This window comes from Fundulus heteroclitus, chromosome 14 (genome assembly GCF_011125445.2).
Source record: "Fundulus heteroclitus isolate FHET01 chromosome 14, MU-UCD_Fhet_4.1, whole genome shotgun sequence".
In the NCBI taxonomy this organism is placed as follows: Eukaryota; Metazoa; Chordata; class Actinopteri; order Cyprinodontiformes; family Fundulidae; genus Fundulus; species Fundulus heteroclitus.
In genome coordinates, this window is record NC_046374.1 from 29,773,332 (window position 1) to 29,794,853 (window position 21,522).

A 21,522-nucleotide genomic window follows, 5' to 3' on the forward strand; every position below is an offset into this window, starting at 1 on the left:
TCCATCCCTATCGGTTAGTTTTCATTAAAAGGCAGTGAGATCCTCATCAACAAGGTAAAAACCTCCAACCTTCCTGAGGCATAATATTTAAAACAAGCTTCCCACGGTGTTTTCCCATGAAAATAACATGATTGCTTTAACTTGCCTCCTAACACAGGAGGGTAAGAGAAGCAGTGGTTTCAGAAAGTATCACCCCCCCCCCCCCCCCCCCCCCAGTGGATAGACACACCCACAGAGGTCTAATATGCAATCAGTCTGGCCTTTGGCTTGATCCAATGTTCTCTAATGAATGCCTCAGCCTTTCTTGGTGGCCAGGTCTGCTGCTGTGCATCTCATCACGTCCCATTCATCACCGCTCGGCTGTCTGCTCCCCCCCCAGCAGCCCCCCCGTCGCACCGGCCGGCCGCTGACCTCCCATTGATTCCCACACATAAACACGCCGCTCTCCTCTGAGGCTGATAGCTGCACCGTTAACACCGCGGTGTGTGTGTGTGTGTGTGTGTGTGTGTTCCCTCGAATGTTCGAGTTTCTCACATTGCATTTCAGCTCATCGTGTCCGCTGACCATCGGCACAGAAATCAATAGAGTTTTATTTTTTTTTATTTTTATAAAAGTGAGGAGCCGTGGCCCGCTTTCTCAACCCGATCTGGGGCATCGCAAGAAATCTTTTATGTATAAATCCGACGCTTTTTGAGGTTTTTCTCCTGAATATTCAAACGGACAACGTCTTCACGGGCTCTTGTGGTCTCATTTTGGACTCATGAAAGATAAATATTTGCAGTTTTGAAATAAATCTTTTGATATTACTCCCCCCCACCCCCCTACTTAGCCATGTATTTGGCCGTGAACCCTAAAGCTCCCGGGATGAGAACGCTTGTTTAAAAGTGGGCTCTTGCCAACAGGGAGAGAAGGTCAAAACCACCTGAAAAGTTGCACATCGCATCAAAGCCAAAACAGCCGCACAGCTCCAGACTTTGCAAACTTGTCCATAAGACGTGCCTTTGCATGAGAAAGACAGGAACCTTTTTATTAGTGGCCTGCGGAACCACATTAGCAAAATTGCTAGGTCTCAAGGGAGAGTGTATAGTTAAAAAGTGCAAAGAAGATAAAATGCCCCAATTGTATTTTGTAAAGGAGTCTGATTGGTAACGAGATTTCTCTAAATGTCCGAATAAAAATCGACCAAATAAATAATTTCTTCATTTTTGTAGAGAGGCTTAGTTACAGGAATCGATGCTGCACTTCCTGGCCGGGTCAAAGTGCATTTCTTGGTAACGCCGACCTCTTGGCGCTTATAGAAAACTAATTAAATACAGCGCAACAAACCAATCGATGCCATCCTCGAGTTTCATTCACATACGATACCTTGATTCGGCGCACATCGATAAATCACATCGGCTAACGGTACAGAAACCTTACAGGGGAGATCGGCTTCCTGTCCGGCTCTGCTGAGCGGCGGAATAAGTTGTTTTAGGAGCTTAAAAATTGGTTAAAAATGGATATACGTCTTATTCAGGCTCAAAAAACAATAATCTTTCAATTGACATGAAATATAAATGTATTTTTTTATAAATATTCAGTGTTATTCTGTTCTATATATGTTCTGTCAAGCTGACTTTTTTTGTTTAATTCCTCTTACCACTACATGTTTCTCTTTCTTCCTCATATTTCTGTTTTATTTATTTTTTGGCTGTCAGCCGATCTCACATTGGCTGACGACTCAGACACGCCCCCTCTCTGTCCTAGTTGGACGTCAGTGAATGGCGAGCAGCTTCAGGGTGCAGGTGGGGTTGATAAAACAGCTGGTGGGGAAGACTATCTGATCCGCAGAAGGTCTTTTGAGCCTTTAGCTCTGACGCTTTAACACAAACAGGAAGTCTGTTTAGGATTCGGAGCAGATCTGACCCGCGCACCCCCCTTAAATATCTCTGAAGGCCTCACAGGAAGCTCCGGCCTCGGCTAGCTCGTTGCTGCCCTCCTGGTGCAGAGATGTAGCGCTCCATGAAAACCCTTTCAGAAATGAGCTTTTACCGGACTGGAGGTGAATTGGACCGATCTGCAGAGACCTTGTGGGTAAAAAAAACCCCCAAAAACAATTAACTGGAAATAATCTTCAACACATTCCCGCCATTAAACCGCTGCAATAATCTCGCTCCTCCGTAACCTTTCCTGTTAATTGGAGCGCTCGGACGTAAGGGCTCTGCGTATTTACACACAGATGACAGTTCCTCGTTTGCTTGGAGCAAATTTTCCCTGTTATTACAGTTTGGCACACCACATGTAAAAAAAGGTCAGTGTTTATCTCCGCCTCCCTCTGCGGCGTATGGGGACTAATGGAATAGAAAGGGGGTCAAAGGGCACCATCGCACCGCTGGCATGTAAAGAATTAAAATGATGCTGAGCAAATAATCTCTACATTGGTTACATTTGTAAAATGAAAAGCCCTGAAGCTCCTTTATTTCTCTCTGACACACATCAGAAGACGATATCTCGGCCTTCAGATGTTTTTGTAGGTGAACAGGCTGCAGACTTGTAAACCACTAAAAAGCTCCTATAAAACAGGAGTTTGGTCAACGCGTTCCCGCTTTAGCAATGCAGACAATAAACAAAAGCATGAACGTGCACTTTGAAGCTCGATCTCTCCGATCCATCCAGCAATGCCTGTGAAAGTTTAGCTTGAGGGCACGTCCCCTCCCTTTCTATGCCTCCGGTTTCGGGGGAAATCAGCCTCACCAGAGCCATTAGCGGCAGACCGGGGGCCAAATCACCCCATAAAAAATACCAACGCCCCAGAAACGCTCGCCTCATGAGGAAATCAGAGGGCGGCGCCTCGGAGCGCTGCGCTGGGTGGGCCAATAAACTGAAAGGCTCAACACAAGTTCAGGCCTAATCGTCTCTTTGTCTCCGTTCTGCTTGAGCGGATCAGCAGCCGGGTTAAGCTCCTCTGGGTGCCAACCCTCAGCTGCTCTCTGCCATCTTGCTTTGTTTTCATTGCTTCTGTTTTTATTTACAGAGCACAGCCATTTACCCCCCCACCACCCCCCGCAGCTCTGCTGGCTTATTTAAGTTTCCTCACCTGTTTGAAGTGCCCTGCCGGTTTACTCACCCTTTTCCGCTTTGCGTTTGTAATAGCCGTCAGGATGCACTTTTAGAACACTTTTTCCTAAGTAACGTGATAGTCTAGTAATGATGAGAGTGATGCACTGCAAAAAGGGAACTAAAACTAAGTAAAATGTTCTTGAAATTAGTGTATTTGTCCTTGATTTGAGCAGGTAAATAAGATGATCTGCCAATGGAATGAGTATTTTTACCTCTAAAATAAGATAATTAGCTGTACTGCCCTTGAAATAAGACAATGGAGATGAGTTGCTCCTATTTTATGTGCAAACATCTTACTCCATACTGAAAAAACAGAACTAAAAATAAGTACAGTTTTCTTGAAATTAGTGCATTTGTCCCTGATTTGAGCAGGTAAATAAGATTATCTGCCAATGGAAGGAGTATTTTTACCCCTAAAATAAGATAATTAGATATAATGCACTTGAAATAAGTTGATGGAGATGAGTTGTTCCTATTTTAAGTGCAAAAATCTTATTCCATTGGCAGATTATCTTATTTACCTGCTCAAATAAAGTACATATACACTAATTTCAAGAAAAAATTACTTCTTTTTGTTCTGTTTTTGCAGTGCATTGGCAGATCATCTTATTGACCTGTTCAAATCAAGGACAAATACACTCATCTCTTGAAAGATTTACTTACTTTTATTTCCCTTTTTGCAGTGTGGATGTTTGCCTCAGTTGTATTTTCCTACTTTGTGGCTCAGATTGTAGAGGTTAGGATAAGTTTGAAGTGTTTGGCACCATTCCTATAAATAACATCAGTAATAGAGACTTTTATCAGTTTTTATCTCCAAATCAACAACATAATCTATTCTGTTGTGTTGGGCCCATGCAGCCTCTGTTGCAGAATCATTAGAGTTACGTTTATGTTGCGTTGGAGGCGTAGGCTGAACAAATCATATGCAAGTACAATCAAACCTGCTTTTCCCCAAGTTTTGGCACACTGGTGTCGTTTTGCTGCTTCTCTCAATGCATTTCTGCAGTGGAGCGTTGCGTAGTGCAGCTTGAAGCGGGCTGTTCGTCACGCTAATAACAGCTAACGCTAGCTTAATGTTGGTCGGGAGGTTTAAAGCTGCACTGATGCACGTTCAAGAGCTTTGCTGACTTTTCTATGTTGTTGTCAAACATCCGTGTCGCACTGACAGAAGTGATGCCAGAGCATCATGCTGCCACCACCGTGCTTTGCTGAAATGTTCTTTTGGTGACATGAGGAGCATTTTCTGCACCAAACATTTGTTACGGACCAAAAATCAGAATTAGTTATATCAGAGCAGGACAAATTTTACCGCACGGCTTTGGGAGGTTTTATCAAGACTTAAATTTGGGGTTTATATTAGTCGTAGATGAATGAAAAATGCTAAGGGTTGGATTAGTATCCTCATGATTGATACCTTTGTAAAGTTTCAGCCATTTGTAACCGCGGCAAACTTGATGGATGCAGATATCCAGAACATCCCAGGTTAGCGGCATATTATTTTAGTTTGATCAGACACTGTAATGACTCAGATTGTCTCATGCCATGTTTGTGCTTTGGTGTCACCACATCTCTACTGCCTGCTCCGTGCTCGAATCAGTCTCTTCTAATCCACCTGTGCCATTCCTGATTGGCTCCCTGCTTTACCTGTACTCTGCACAGCCGCTGCCTCCTCGCCAGATTATTGAACACCTTGTTCCAGAACTCCAGCGTTTCCTTTCCGTAGTCTCTAGTCTTTGGTTATCAACCTTGTTCCACGACCACAGATTTACCCCGTTACCTTGTCCCTGACGGATCTCTCCTGCTCATCGGATATCTGCACGCCCACCCTCGTTCTGCCTCCAGACTACTGATTCGTGCCTAAACTTTCAAAGTATTGCCTCATCTGTGAATGACCACTGCCTGAATGTTCACCTCCTTTTGGATGGTTGATAACAGATCGGCTTGAAAAGATTTGTGTCGCCCCTGGCATCACGTCTTACAGACTGAGGAGGAGGCCCCATGTCTGTGCTCCCAAGCGCCCACCAACTCTGACATCACCAAATGTGCAGCTCTGCCAGCTATTCAACGCTTCAGGTTTTCCCGTGAAGAGCCGTTTTCCTTTGATAAACTTGTTTTATTGTAACTTACACTCCTTTGTTGTTGCTGGCTGTACTTCCAGGTCCTCTTGTGTTATTCGGGACCGATGGTCTGTGATCGATGGCAGATGTAAACTTAACCAGACTGAACGCTGAAACTGAATTAAAAGGTGCTTCAATGAAGCATTAACTAATTGAGGTTTTGCACATTTAAGTAATCGGGTTCTTGCAGCTTTTCGTTTGTAATTATTTTCCGCAGTAAATCTCTTTTGTTTTTCATTTACGTTTTAAAGGATAAAAATCTCACCATGTGGGGAATAAATAGTTATGAAAGGATTTATCAAAATCAGGCAGTTTAACAAGGGTGTGTGCACATTTCGGGGCCAGAGAGTATCTAGACGGTGAAACATTTCCAAACATGCAGCATGCTCGGTTTGGCCTTTTAGTTGTCCTATAAACACAGTGAACCACACTTGGAAGATCTGAATTGGACATAAATAAAAAGAAGTGTCAGATCCAAGCACTCCAGTTGTTAAACAACCTAAAAGGGTTGGACAGAAGACAGCGGAAATCAGTTTCTGCACTGCCACAACAAGAGTAAATTCCTTCCAAAGCAACCGTTCATGCATGTGTGGAAGCTTCGCCCATCTGCTGATAATCAGTCATACAATGTCTGGGATTTGCTGAAGCTTTGCATGGGGAAAAAAAAAAAAAAAACGTGGTGCAGTCCTGTTCTACCAACTGTCCCTTCGGTTATGCTGTCATGTCTGCCTGCAGACAACAGCTCAGGTTCTCCCTGTGGAGCTTATTAGTTTAAGTGTAAAAAAAAAAAAAGTGTGTGCTTTGAAATTATAAGTGTTAGAATCTGCTTTGGGAATATTTCATCCCGCCTGAGGATCAAAAGGAGAAGCAAGAGACGGCAAAACCCGACCGTCCTCCTGTCTGCGGGCGCTACGCGCTAAACTCGGGTTTCAGGTGGAAACACGACAACGCCAGAGGCAAGGAGACAGGGAGGCAAGCAGCTCGAGGAAGGAGGGAACGAGGAGAAGAGGAATGGAGCTTGTAGCCCCCGGGGGCCTTAGTCCTATCTGTCACCATGGCAGAGCCAGCCATTCGCCCTGTAAGTGATCCTTGGACACAAAAACCACAGGTCAACCATGACAGCCCACTCCCTCTATGTGTGTGTGTGCGCCTCTCACCAGGGTGAGGGAGGCTACATGAGTGCATCTGCATGCTGTCTCCCTCGATGGCGCTGGCTGTCAGTCTCCAGCTCCCGTGGCAGGAACGCAGAGATGCACGCTTCGGAGGTGTGTGCGCGCGCGCGTGCGGGCGGTCGCGCTCGCTAATGAAACGCCACAGAGGCAGGTAACGTGGCAAAGGGCATCGGAGGGCTGGAGATGTGCCGGGGCAATATGTTGCCTTGGCAACAGTCAACGAGACCTTCGCACGCGTGAGACGGAGGGAGAGAGAGCGAGAGGGAGGAAGAAGTCAAAGTGAAGCAGTTGCCATAGTGACACTCCATCGCAGCTGGCCCGTGGACGTCTCTCCCTCTCAGAGGGGCTGTTTTGTTTTAGTTTTAAAGTGCCGTGCAAAAGTTTTAAACCGCTGCTGTCACTCCGCACGTTGCTTCACAAGACCCAGACTGTCTGGGAATCTTTGGAAGGTTTTTTTTATAGTTGGGTTTCCTGATTTTGGTGGAATTTGGCATTCCCTGTCTGGACACAATGTGTTGCTAAAGGTATTCATGCTCTTTTAATATTCGGTGCTTGGATCTAGGTGCTTACAGACTCACTTCCATACAGAAAACCCCTATTATTATCTTCAGCTGTCACTTTATACATGTCGTATTAATTGGTACTGTATATTCTTCAGCGATGGAATCAAGGTGTTACTTTTTTGTACCTGCAACACTTTATCGGCTGGTTGTGCTGTTCTTTTTATATCCGTCTTTGCATGTGAAGAAGCGGACTGAGGATGTATTGTTCTCTCCCTTTTCTCTCCTCTTTGTCTTTCACCTTTTCTCCTTTTTTTCTTTTACCTTCTTGTTTTAGTGTCCATATAACGTAAACATTTTTTCAATTCAATATTATGTATATAGCGCCAATTCATGATACATGTCATCTCAAGACACTTTCCAAAGTCAAATTCAATCAGATTATACAGATTGGTCAAAAAGTTTCCTATCACAGGAAACCCAGCAGATTGCATCAAGCAGCATTCACTCCTCCTAAAAGAGCGTAGAGCCACAGTGGACAGTCGTCTGCATTGTTGATGGCTTTGCAGCAATCCCTTATACTGAGCATGCATGAAGCGACAGTGGAGAGAAAAACTCCCCATTAACGGGAACATGAAATATTCCCTGCATAAATTATAATAAAGCTACATTCCCAGTCAGGACACTATTAAAGAAAAAAAAATTAATAAAGAAAAAAGAAAAAAATTTTTTTTTCTTTTTTTTCCCAACCCCCCCCATTCTGGTGCCTTCCATGAAGTTTCAAAGTGGGGATGGCGTATTCTGGCTTTGTTTTAACAATAACTTTCTTCTTTGGGCCAGATTTGTGGACTACACCTGTTAACACATTTGTCCACCTGAGCTGTGGATCTCTACAGCTCCCCTGTAGTTGACCCGGGCCTCCAGGAAGCCTCCCCCTATCAATGCTCTCCTTGTCTGGGCCGCCCGTTTAAGCAGATCTCTAATGTAGGTCTGCCGCTGTGCTGCGCTCATTCTCGGGCTGAGGGTGACGTTTAAAGCTAAGGAGGCCTGAAGCTCTCCGCTCCTTTCTCCTGTCTGCTGTCGTCCGTGGTCTTTAAGGTGCTGTTGTTCTCTAACCAACACCTGAGACCTTCACAGAACAGCTGGATTTGTACTGAGAAGACGTTAACCGCAGGTGGACTCCATTTATTTGCTGACTGCTGAAGTTGGTTGAACTGGGATATCGGAGGAAAGGGAGTTCAACTCCAATGCACACCAGGTTCTATATTTTAGACATTTCTGACAGATGCGTTGTTCTGTTTCCCCTTTCTGATTGTATTCCTGCTTCAGTTCAATTAGTTTTTATTTATTTAGCACTTGCTACGAAACAAACCAAAAACTTTTAAAGAACACAAGATGAGTCTCATTGGAAGTTAGTTAAAACCGAATAAGGGGCGACTTAAGAGTTTTGCACACATCTGTATGTCTGTAACACCCGCAGCTTATCGCTACTTTGAAGCATTTAATCCATATTTCAGCAGGCACCGCACATATAAAAGAGGGGTTTCAAAGGGATTCAAACCGTCTCTATCTCTCTTCCGTTCGGTAACAGATGCTGTAATGGTTATTTATGTGGTTGATCTGCTCCACTGCGCTCTCATAACCCCCGGGCCATGCACACACACACACACACACACACACACACACACACACACACACACACACACACACACCGAAGCCATCCGGGGCTGTCGCCGAGCCGCACTCCGGAGTCTCGTGTGCCATATGCTTCCGTCGGCTCCTGGCAGGAAGGAGCGTCCCGCGGTCGGCTGGGAGAGAGACGGTTCAAAGGCCAACGAGGCCCCATCAGGGACAGTCCTCCGCGCAAACACACGGAGCTGCAGGAGTTGGCTCCCGCTGCAAACTCTCACCGCTGGGTTCTTTCTGCAGCTACCTGCGTTACAGCGGCAGAAGCCGGAATAATTGCAGCAGACGAGTTGTGTTGAATCTCCCCAGCGTAAATAAATTAAGCCTGTCTCGCCATCAATCAAAAGATTGGACGGGAGGATTGATTCTTTAACTTCAGCTTGAAGAAACTATCTCGGATTTTAAGATGGGAGGTTGTTTGGTTTCTTTGTCAGATCAAGATTTATTCAGAATCACTACAATGATTACACTTCAATCAAGGGAATTAAAAAAAAAAACACTAACAATAAATGTAATCAAGGGTTATATTTTAGGATTGATTGGACAAATGTCTATTTACTTATGACTTCTGTGAAAGTGAACCAAAGGTCAGAGACAGAGGCCTTCTCACTGCTTTTTCAGACTCTTGCTGAAAGAGCTTAAAAGTAAATAAATGCGTACATTTTTCTAATCAAAAACTGTGATTTTAAAGATTGGTATTTCATCTAAAATAATCCAGTGCAGATTTTCTTTTTTTTTTATTATTATAGGCATTTGTCTAGATGGCAAAAAGAAACAGTGAAACAGTCCTTTACCACACAGAAAAATCAGAATGACAGCAGTAGTTTATGGTGCATTAAAAAATAAATTAAATATGTTAAACTTAAAGGCTGCACAGGGATTCAGTTGATTGATTGCCTTGCAGCAAGAAGGTCCAGAGTGCAAATGCCGCTTTGGGATCTGTAGAAGTTTGATAAACATCTGATTACTCAGCAATGGGAGTAAGAGAGGAAACATCTGGAAAGAGGCAATAACTTTGTTTAAATGTAATGTTCCAAGATATGTCAAGTAGCGGAATTAATAGGGATGTTTTTGTACTCTGGAATTAAGTGTTTACCAGAATTGTAAATCCAGCCGCCAAGAAGCTGGACATCACTAGCTTGCAATACACACCAATGGAGACACACAGACTCATGTTATAACGCACACATATTTCTGGGCCATAAAAAAGGCCTGCTCAAGATAATGTTTTCAGAACTTTTGTACGTGTGAGTTGTAATTAAAGTTCTCGTTGACATGACAGAGGAACGATTTCTCCCCGAGTCTTCTTTCTTAAGGTTCAATAGTTAAATAATCTCCCACAGATCTTTCTACCTGGACTTTGCATGTTCTCCCTGAAGACAAATTTAGGATAGTTAGGTACGTTTTTGCTCGAATTCCCCTAAGTATTAGTAGTTTAAAAATATGAGTAGATCACCTGTTCACTTTAGTCTGGATTTCAAAATAAAGGTGTGTCTTAAAACTGACGATATGATTAATATTTTAAGTGATTGAATCGTTAATCAATCGATTTATCGATGTGGATCGATTTATTGTTACAGCCCTGAGTATTAGTGTGTGCTTGCAGGGTAGGTTGTCCTCTGCCTGTTTTCATGTCTTTTTCATGGGTACGTTTCTTAAGACCACTATTTGTGTTTGTGGAGCTTAAACTACAGTGACATGCAGTTTTAGTCATATAATTGCCTAGAAAGATGGAAAAGAAGAACATTCTTCAGACAAGAGATCCAGAGTAAAAAAAAACATCCTATCCTTGTAGATGAAATACTAATACTAGGGGTCCCATTTAAGTTTTTAAACATATCATCATTCTGTTGAATAAAAAGCTCACAGTGAAGATTTGACATTTTTATCCATATTTAAAGTTTCAGAAAATCGTGGCTCATGCTAGAAGCTTTGACACGTATTGAGGGAATCCAGAAAAGGCTTTTGATAAGCCATGAAGTATCCACATTTTAAAGATTCATGACACCTTTGGGGCTGCATTGGGTGGCATCTATCATCTGCCAAGTGTATTTTGAGGGTACTTGGAGATGAGTACTTCTTGTTAGCCAGATGTGCCGTGTTTGTGCTCACCACATCATCATCAGTACACTTTTATCTTATTTTCACGTTTTCAAAGCTGGGTTTTTTTTGGATTTAGGTGTAAAGATTTACAACAAAAAAAGTAATAAATGTGTCAGGAAAACTAGAATACCTGCCATTTATATCAAGGATATGCTTCACTTTAAATGGAGATAATCAACCATACCTGTTAATTCTGGTCTTCCGGGATTTCACTTGACATTTCCCGCGTGAGACATTTAAGATATCGCTTCATGTTTTACCCCAAGGCCAGAACCACTAACTATGTGTGTTGGTTCAAAACTGATAGTGTCTAACAAATGTCCTGTCCTCTGAAGATTCCCTGCAGGGGAACTGAATTGCAAACAGTTTGATATGTCAGCTCAGGGCAAGTTGCACTTTGCATGTACAGGATTTTCAACCTCCCAAGCCTCACGGGGCAAAATAAGAAACATTTATTTGACACTGGATGTGTTACGTGCCAGTGGCATCTCGTTATCTGCCGATTGCTCACAAAATGTTAACTAAAAAGAAGTCCTGATGCCGGTTTTAATGCAAGATGTCTTTTATGTTTCTGCTTTATGATACCTTTGTTTTTTTGGGCTTTTGTACCGGGGAGTTTTATGGAGTGGGGAACTATGTAAAGCAGTTTTGGAAATACCTCAATGGTAGCATCTTTCTTTAAATGTGTTTTTCTCAATAATAAACAAAAAAGACAGAATAATAAATTGTGCATGCCCCGTGCTTGAAATACAGTCTTGGTAATGCTGGAATCTGAATAATAACTCTGAATAATCCATGATTCAACAGCCTCTTTACCAGGTTTTTAGAAACACCCTTAAGTAGTCGGCTGTGTTTATGCTTGTATCACTCTTTTACATCACTAGGTACCTACTCGCTCTCACAGCATTGAGTATTTAAGTTGAACATTAGGTTCAACTTAAATACTCAACAGGTTGAGCTATTCAAAGACATTTGTCCTTGAATAGCTCAGACAAAGTATTTCAATCAGGTCGAGGTCTGGACTTTGAGTGGGCCATTACAACACATCGATCCTTTTCTTTTTCAACTATTCTGTAAATTTGCTGCAGTGTTTATGACCATCTTCCAGTGGGTGATCCAGTTTAGGCCAGTCTTCAGCACAGATTTGCTAACATTTACTTTAGAATACTCTATTATAGATGGCTTTATTGTCAACTTAATGACTTCAAAGTGGCCCAAATCATTTCTTCTTGCTACCATACTTCACAGTATGTATGCAGAGATCATTTGGATATGTGTTTAGTGTACCCAAAGATGGTGCTGCATATTTTAGACAAACCCCCAGCCCTAACCCTATTTTTGTGTCCAAACACTTTGCTCCTGAAGTCCTTCAGTTCATGTAACATAGTGCAAATCTCAGTCATGCTGCTATATGATTTATTCAAAAGAAAAGACTTTCCTCCGGCAACCCTTGCAAACAAGCCATACTTGTTAAGTTTTTCTTTATCTGTACTGTCACAAACAATAACGTCAACATGCTAACTGAGTGATGTGGAATCTGAGATGGAGCTCTTGAATTTTTTATTTTATTTTTTACAATTTCCCTGAACATAGTCTTTTAACCTCTGTCAGAGTAATGTGGTCTAAGGTCAAATGGGTCTAAGGTCAAATGAGTCTAAGGTCAAGTGGGTCTAAGGTCAAGTGGGTCTAAGGTCAAGTGGGTCTAAGGGCAATTGGGTCTAAGGTCAAGTGGGTCTAAGGTCAAATGGGTCTAAGGTCAATTGGATCTAATGTCAAGTGGGTCTAAGGTCAATTGGGTCTAAGATCTCATGGGTCAATTCTGATGTCTTTCTTCCATGGCATTGTTTTTATAGACACCTGGAGGCTCCAGAGAAGAAAACTCCTAAATGATTTGCTTTTATGAGGGTTTTCTAAACTGGCTACACTAGGCTGCTATTGTCCCTTTCAAACTCTTGCCAATCTTAAGGCTGTGACTTAGTTTTTCCCTCAATGGTTTGTTCATACTCAGGATATTTTTCCACTGAATATTGTGTCAGGAAATACTTTTCAGAAAATGTTTTTCTGTAAATGTTGTTACTTTAAAAGGCAGGGAAACATTCACAACATCCTTGCAGATATTTTCCACCCCTTGATTACTGAAACATAAATTACAAAAAGATCATTTTATAACTCTGACATCCAGTGGGAGGGAATCTTCATGTGTTCTTACACAGTTCTGCGTTTCTTTTCATCCCGCGAATGATTTGCTGTTTATCTAATTTAGTATGGCCTAACATACTGTAAAGTTTGATCAAAGCAGATGTGAGAGGTGCAAACACATTTATTGACTTATTCATGCTCTGTAATCCTTACCCTTTGTGAATTTTTTATTTATTTATTTGTGTGTGTGTGTAGATATCCGTGATCGCAGAAAGAAGCCCGTCATGCTGTTCATTCACGGAGGCTCGTACATGGAAGGCACCGGAAACATGTTTGACGCCAGCGTCCTCGCCGCCTACGGCAACGTGATCGTGGTGACCATGAACTACCGGCTGGGTGTGCTCGGTGAGTGATCCGCAAAGCCCCTCCGGCCGTCCTGCTCGAGACGACACACGCAGAAGCACACTCGTTCTCTCATGTGGACCCTGGTTCCTCATCAATTATGTATGAAAACACACCGGTCGGTTTCTCGCAGCAGACCAAACATCTTTTATCTGAATTGATTATGCTGATGATGGATGACTTTAATAAAAATGCATCAGTTTAATGACAGCCAGTGCAGGCATCGATCACGAGGGCTCACTCCACCGGCAGCTTAATATTTCTGTCCTAAAGGCTGTGATTGTGTAATTAAAGAAGTTTGTTGAATATTTACTTGCCTCGGGATTTGGGTCGATTACAGTCAGGCGTTTCTTGAAATGCATCCACTACATTTCTATTTACTTTATGTTAGAAAAATGAGGCTCCTTCAGAATGAAAAACTCATTTATTTATTTCTATTGCTATTGGGGTACATGATCAGTTTTTATTGTCATAATAAAACTAAACTTCCCTTTTTTTTATTAATAAATTGATCTTAAATGGAGAGCCCTTGTCCAAACTGGCATGGGTTTGAGTTCTTCTCCACCTTCTGATACATCCATGTCCTCAGTTAAAAAGTGCTTAGTATCCAGCTCGAAGGACCATTTGAAGGATATTTAAGGTTTGTACCAAAGCCACGAGCCACCATTACACTGTGTTGAAATTTGAAATCTATTTCCCTCTTGAGTATCCTTTCTAAACAAAGAAACATGAATATTTTCAGAAAATCTCACCTTTGAGCCACAAACATTTACAAACAATTTAGCTAAAATGTCTCTAAGGGTGGCTTGACAACACGAACATGTGATGCAACAATATCTCTGCAGTAATAAAGCGACTTTCATCAACAAGGTGAGGCGTACTCGGTTTGAAATTAGTGTAAAATACTTATGGGAAACATAAGAAGAAGTAAGAAGGCAAAAGGAAGGCAGCGTTTGATAAGTATTGTGCACACAAAGGTAGCAGGAGTAAGGAAGAAGTAGTTTGGGGGCGTCCAAATCCAGTCCCCAGCACCTGCCATCCTGCCATTTTTAGATGCATCCCTTCTCCAGCACACTTGAATCAAATGGCTGAATTCCCTCATCAGCAGTCATTCAGCTCTGCAGGGGCCTGGTAACGAGAAATTCATTTGATTTAGGCGTGATGGAGGCGGGATGCAGCTTGAATGCTGCAGGTTCATAGAGCTCAGCGACTGGACGGTGGCAGCCCAGTTGTAGCTCATAGTGACGTTTTACAAAACTCAAGTTCTGGAGATTATTTAGAGGTTTAAAAAGACAAAAAACAAGACTAAAAACAAAAAAAACAACAAAAAAACAAACAGCCCATAGCAAACAGGGAAAGCGGTATTTTACAAAGGTTTTGTCATTCATAATACATTTATAAAATATCTCTGAAAGTCTTTCAAAAAACTGGGTAAAATGCTTTTCGGTTTACCTTTTAAAATATTTTTTATACATATCTGGCTATTAAAAAAACATATAGAGATATTTAGGGTCAAGGGGGCTCTTGGGGGGTGGTTACATGCTGTGCATTTTAGACACACAAGTCAAAACTACAGTTTAATATGAGCGGTAGTTTCTGTCTGGAATAATGTTGTTGCTGGTATAGTTTTAGTTTTGCTAAATATTTCAGCCTTATTGTTAGTCTTGCATATTATCCTCACATTATGACCATTCAGCTTTAATGCAGTAAATGTCAGTGACATTTATTTAATACGACTGTGTCCTCTAAGGGCAAACATCCCTGACCTTAGACCACTTTCATATAGAGTCTCTCAGTGCTGTCTTTCCATAAAGCGGCTTCAGTTTTCTTATTTATGAAGCAGCTGAATTATCTGGCAGTAGCAGTGATAGAAATTGCTTTTAGAGCCTGCACGTTATGGGAATCACACTATAACATGATTTGTTTTTCCCTAACCAAGAAATGCACGCCATAAATAATTTTAACAGCATTCCTTCTGTTGCATCTCCCTGTCCCTAAATAGCTGTTTAGTAGCTATATAAGTCACTCTTAAAATAGAAAGGAGGAAAATACCCCCAGATGGTAGTTAAGGATGAGAAAACGTTATTAGGTTATTGTGTTTTTTGACGTACTGCAGGAAAACGGTTGGTTTGGGGAAGAGCGCTGAGAGAGGCTTTACGGGCCAAACGCTGCAACCAACAACCAGTGTGCTCTGCGCCTTCTCAGGCCGGCCGTATTTAATTCAGAAATAAGACTTAAACATTTGCCTGGCAGCTAAGTTCTCCTCCCGCGAGCTCGTCGTCTTCTCCGTTGAAAGTCCTCGCCGTCTCCGCCCGCTTGTTGCGCACCGCGCTCCGTCTCGCTCCGTTGAGATCAAGTAATTTGGTTCTGAGAGGAGGAACATGCCTCTGAGGAGGCAGGTGCGAAGCGAAGGAAACTAAGTGCATTAGATATTTCATTAGCTCTAAAGAGAGTGGGCTCCTGGAAGCTGTTTCCAGGAAAGAACAGAGAGGGGGGGGGGGGGGGGGGGGGGGGGGCTGCCGGATGTGTTTGGTGGCACTCTTACAGAGCGTCGTGTTGTTTTTGCTGCACTTACACTACCTTTATGGTGGCGACGCCTTACCATTTGCATATAATTATTTGAAGTGTTTGCTTCTCAGCGGTTCTTTGGTGAACTCGTCAGTGTTTCTTAAGTTCACGACGAAATGCAATCGCTAATGTGACTATTACCGGGGATCCACGGCGCAGGAGTGGAGAAATGAAACTGGGTAATTGTGCCAAAGCAAATTTTTTTTTTTTGCCCTTGGTCGGTGAAACTTGGCAACACCGCTGAACTACTAGGATCCCATTTGACCGTGTGATTTACTCCATAACCGCTTCTCAATCCTACGAGTGACGGAGGGCGAAGGTGGAAGGTCTGTGTGTGTGGTCGTTCTGCTTTTCAGGAAAATAAATGTGCCCGAGCAGAACTTGCAAACAGACTTAAAAAAAAAAAAAAATCATCTTTTCCGTCTATTTTTAAGTGTTTTGATGTTTTTTGTCATATTCGATTTTGAGTTTCCTCAAAAATCATACAAAAGGTTTCCTTTTCCGTAAAACTGACCAGAGTTTTTGCTATGAGGGACTGGACAAAGATTAAATTAGCAAAGAAAGATTAAAAAGGTTTTTGAAAGATTATGGTGGGTTGTGATGTTTGCTGGAGGCTTGAAAACAGCTTTTGCGATCTCAATGGGCGCATTTACGTTTTGTTCATCCATGTATGAGGAAGATATATCTATCCACTAGCACGATTACCCACTGAAATGCCCTAAAATACTCCAAAGTCGTTACTCTGACAGCTGTCCTAATGTAGTTTAAATGCTGCAGCAACAGAAACACTTCCTGAGCAGAAAGAGGCTCAGAGTTGTCCCTACATCAATAAGTACAGTAGTTTTTTAATATGCTGACTCAGCTGCTGGCATCTCTGAAGTAACCAGTGCCAACGTGTCTTTAATGCCTTCTGCTCCTTTAACATTTCCTCCCAAAAACTGTTGAGAAGTGACATTTTTTGCATGAAGTCAGAAGACTGCATCGTTTATTTCAGGGACGCGTTAATGCTTTAATCCATTTGTGGCCGATGCTAATTGCCACTAAACGGGTTGATAAGACAAATTTCCTCTACAAGTGCATTCCTCTACTGGAATGCACTGGCCATCATGGGGCAGCAGGCCATCAAGTCCCCTGTCGCCTTTGTTATCTATTAATAAATTTATTTTCTTAACAGGCCCTCTTGACGACGGGGAGTTTAGAGTTTCTCTCAGTGAAGGTTTGATTTTTCCAAGCTTTAGATGAATGGCTCAAAAATCCCAAAGAAAACGAGAAATGTGAATTTTTAATTGAAAAATCGAAATACATTTTTTTTTTCTTGTATGAACGCGGTTTCCCTGTTGCTGCTTGTGCAGCACGGACAATTTACTTCCCTCCCCGGAGTCTGTGGCTGACTCCATGACAGTCCTTCAACGCATTCTTTAAGTCAAGGAGAAAGCAAATTGAGAGTCTGACTTTGTTATTTGCATGCAAAGAAACAGCCAACTCCATCTCGCAAATATGAGAGCCATCCAGAGCAATTTGGCTCTGATTGGGAGAAATGTGAGTAATCTTTCACCCCGTGCATCCAATATGTGATGGATTGCATTTTGCTTTGACAGAGACAGAGAAGTCGGTGTGAGGGTTAGAAATGTGCATCTTGTGTGTGATGAATAGTGGTGGTGGAGGTGGGGGGGGGGTGAGCGTGTGTAGCCGCGCGCACTCATGCATATCAATGTCCGCTCTGCAGATTCGCCGCGTGACGGTTTCTGCCGTTTGCCGTTCTTGCCTCAGAAATCCGACGTGCTGATCTGGCGAGGCGGGAATTATTGATACAGGCGAGGAGTGTCGTCACCAGAGACAAGTGGAGACTTTTCAGTGTCTGAGGGACAGACAAGAATGTAACTGAGTTGTGTTAGGTAGGCCCTGCCATCGAGTCTGGCTGTTATACTGGAGGCTGTGTCTTTAAAATTAATCGTGCAAACGTTCAGCTCACAGCTTTAGACTCACCATCAGGTTAGTCGTAAAATGACTTGATGCAACCATCTCAGCACACTGCTAATAATACTCTACCCAAAGGTAGAGTATTACTACCTTATAATAATACTCTACCAATTCAAAGGTCTGTTAAAGCCGCCAAAACGTGCCTGTTTCAGACCCAAAAACACAATAGAAGGCTTGGGGGCTCCAACAATAACCAATACCTCAATAATTATGACAGCAATTACAGCAGGCTTAAATCAGAGGCAACCGAACTCTTGTTCTGTTCTTTCTGTTGCCGCGATTTTCCGGATAACTGAGAATTTGCTCATGCATGTTGCGTTTCAATAATTAGAGTACAGCAAAAACGATATACTTAATATCAATATGTATCAAATACGTATCAAAGTCAAATTAAATCAAATTATGCACATTGGTCAAAAAGTTTCCTATCTAAGGAAACCCAGCAGGTTGCATCAAGTCGTGACAAGCAGCATTCACTCCTCCTGAAAGAGCGTAGAGCCACAGTGGACAGTTGTCTGCATTGTTGATGGCTTTGCAGCAATCCCTCATACTGAGCATGCATGAAGCGACAGTGGAAAGTAAAACTCCCCCTTAACAGGAAGGAAAAACCTCCAGCAGAACCAGAACCAGGCTCAGTATGAACGGTCATCTGCCTCGACCCACTGGGGGTTAGAGAAGACAGAGCAGAGACACAATAATCATCAAATAATCAAACCCTTACTTATGAACTTGAAAAAAACTTAACCTTAACCTTAATGTCTTCCCACATAAACAGTTAAAACACTGAACATTAACAGTTATGCACAGTTGAGGTTTTACGTCTATTTTTCTGTTCTGAACTAAAAAAGATTACGATAAAGATGGACATTTGAAGCTGGGGGTACTTATCTTTATTCAAAAGCGCCGATTGTTTGAAGTTCTTCACTTACAAACAAGATGTCTGCACACACATAACAAAGGCAATCCTTTGTTGACAATCATTTATTCCTAAAGTTTGATTTGTTTGTTACTTTCTTCCTCTAACTGTATATATGAGCAGGTTTAGGCCGCAGAATATTTTCTTGGACCCATTTCCTAACGTATGGAGATCAAAACTCTCTTGAGTAGGATGTTTTCTTCTCTTTCCTAATTTGAGAGGTGACTAAAAGCTGTGGGCCTCTCCAGCACCCCAACTTCTAAATGACTAATTAAAAGTTGCTAGACGTGTTGATTAACTTAAAAAGTAAAACTTTAATTAAAATAAAAATGCTTCTGTCATATTGAATTCAGGGTAACAGGGTTGCCAGTAACAGAGGCTACAGTGAGAATTAGTTAATTTTCCTCTGCAAATAAATGCTCTTAAAGTAAAAGTTAGCCTTTTTTTTCTAATTCTTCAGTGTGAAATTATACAACTGCATTTAATGGTATTTTAAAGGCTTTTTTACACATCTTTACAGGGAGTGACAGTAAGTGTGGAGGAGGCTATAGCTCAAAAAGTGGTATTATGAAATAATAAACTGGGAGAAAGTACTCCCACTCTACTTTCACCTCTTCTCATTGCACAGCTTCTACACATAAAATCCACCCCCTCCTCCTGCTCTCCTTTTCACCTCCAAATATCCTTTTTTTTTCCCCCCCAGGGGTTCATTCTTGTCCTACTTACTCGGTAGGCCACCTTGACCTCCAGCCAAATATTTCCTTTTTTCTGTCTCACATTTATTCTTTAGATGTAGGCCACATTAACAAAGAAACAACACCATTTAGGATCCCAAAGTTTGTGGAACAGAGTCAAAAATGGAGCTGCAGATTATTATTATTTTTTTTTTGCATCATTGCAGCTCATATAGCATTACAAATGCTATCGGACTCCTAGTCTAAAATTGCACAAACAAATGCATTCATGCACAAATGCCCTTGCACAATTCATTCTGCACATAAATAATTTGTCTCTTTTTTGTTACATTTCAATTGTTTGTGTACTGTATATTTAAAATCTACTGTTTACTTCTAAGTCTCTGCCGCACCTAAAACTGTAATTTAACTTCTACTGCGATTTACAAAAGCTGTACGAAACGAAATTTCGTTCTGTACGCACTTTGTGCATACCGAATGACAAATAAAGTTGTCTAAGTCTATTTTTAATGCTTCTATCGAATGTTGGACTATTGGAAAAGGCCCCCTTACCTTTTTTTAAAGGAAGAGTTGTATAAGATGTGTTGAGAATTAAAAATATATCTTAGTTGGGGTTACTGAGGAAAGCAGAGTGGGGTCTGTCCCTCCCTGCTCCAGTGTAAGATAAACATGGAGTTTTATTGCTGAGGGGGTGGGTCAGAAAGAGAGTTCCTTTGTTCAAAACAGATTTTCCCCTCCTCCTAAATAACATGGGATGGTCTCACCCTTAAAAAGATGTGTTCAGTCTTTTTAAAGGTATACTATGCAACCGGGGTTGATTTTCCAGCGAGGCTCCCCCCAGAGGGCGAAAGTAAAAGTGCACTGTCATAAAGATGCTCAGCTGTTCTGGTTTCTCCATCAAGACAGGCGTGGTTGTTTTGAGCTTAGCAGACAGGCAGCCGCCGCCGCCGCCGCCGCCGCCTCGCCAGTTTTATTATTATTATTTTTTTTTTTTTTTTTTTTTTTTTTATGTTGGCGAGACGCTACCGCCGCCGCGGCCGCCGCGGTAGCATCTCGCCAACATAAAAAAATAAATAAATAAATAATAATAATAAAACTCGATATGCTTGCATGTTTATTTGACGTTAACACGCGGTTCTTTGTTGTTGCTTTCACGCGTGCATATAGTGAATGGCAGGGCAAAAACACATGGAGTTCTCACCGTAAAGCGAGACTTCTGTGTGTGCGGGCCGTGAGCTCTTGCAATTGCAAGTGCGGTATTTCCCCCACAGACCCCCAGGGCGGCCAAGAAAACCTTTGTTCGACCTGAAATGACTCATATAATCATCCAAAACGGTATGGAACACATTAATTAACTGAAAAATGTTGCATAGTATGCCTTTAAAGTTAGACAGACTTATCCACCGCGGTGAGAACAACATCTTGTAATGGTATGTACTTTGTCTCCATATTTAATTTCTATGAATTAAATATGTATTTAAACTGTTCTACCTCTGATCAATGTTTCCTCATTTATTGTCAAATTTTAAACCGGGGTAAAAATGGGCCTTTAGTAGCGAAGCAGGATTAGGCCAATACTACAGAATCACAGATGATAAAAATATACCACAGCTTTTGTCATTTACCCTGCTGTTGCTACTTCCATCTTTCCTCTTAGGTAATCTCAATCTTCCCGTCCCTGCTTCCCAACGGCTCACGTACATCTTACTAGGGTCTGCAGCCGAACTCCACGCAACCACCAGCTAAAGGAAACAGCTGCCGCTCGAACTCTACCTCGAGCAAAAGCGCAGAAGGTTGCACCGCTGCTTTGTTCGCAACACAGTTCAGTCGTCTAAAGTCTGACGCGGTCCTTGCATCAGCGATTGCAGCTGCTGAAAGCTGTCCTCCAGCTCCCCCCTCTCCTCCGTCTGTTAATTGCGTCGTTTAAAGGCTGCACGGCTACGTCGCCGTTCTGTACCGCTCTGCCTTCGAGCGCAGCCCGGAGGCTTTTTCAGAAACCTCCGCACCTGACAGGATCTTGACTCTTTTCAAGCCGGTTGTAGAGTTCACAGCCGTTGTTTGGGGCTCTTTTCTGGATCAAAGACATCCACGGCAACAACACATGTCACTCATACGCGTGTGTTTCTAAACACACAACGACTTCGG

General features: G+C 42.2%; 1 protein-coding gene across 3 annotated transcripts in view; it reads left to right on the forward strand.

Annotated features, from left to right (window-relative positions):
- The window catches only part of nlgn2a (neuroligin 2a), a 331,395-nt gene that overhangs the window by 210,660 nt on the left and 99,213 nt on the right, over positions 1 to 21,522 (forward strand). For all 3 annotated transcript variants that reach the window (XM_036146704.1, XM_036146707.1, XM_036146705.1), the window contains one exon: positions 13,072 to 13,221. In XM_036146704.1, coding sequence (XP_036002597.1) covers positions 13,072 to 13,221 — 150 coding nt within the window. The remainder of the gene's footprint in view (positions 1 to 13,071; positions 13,222 to 21,522) is intronic.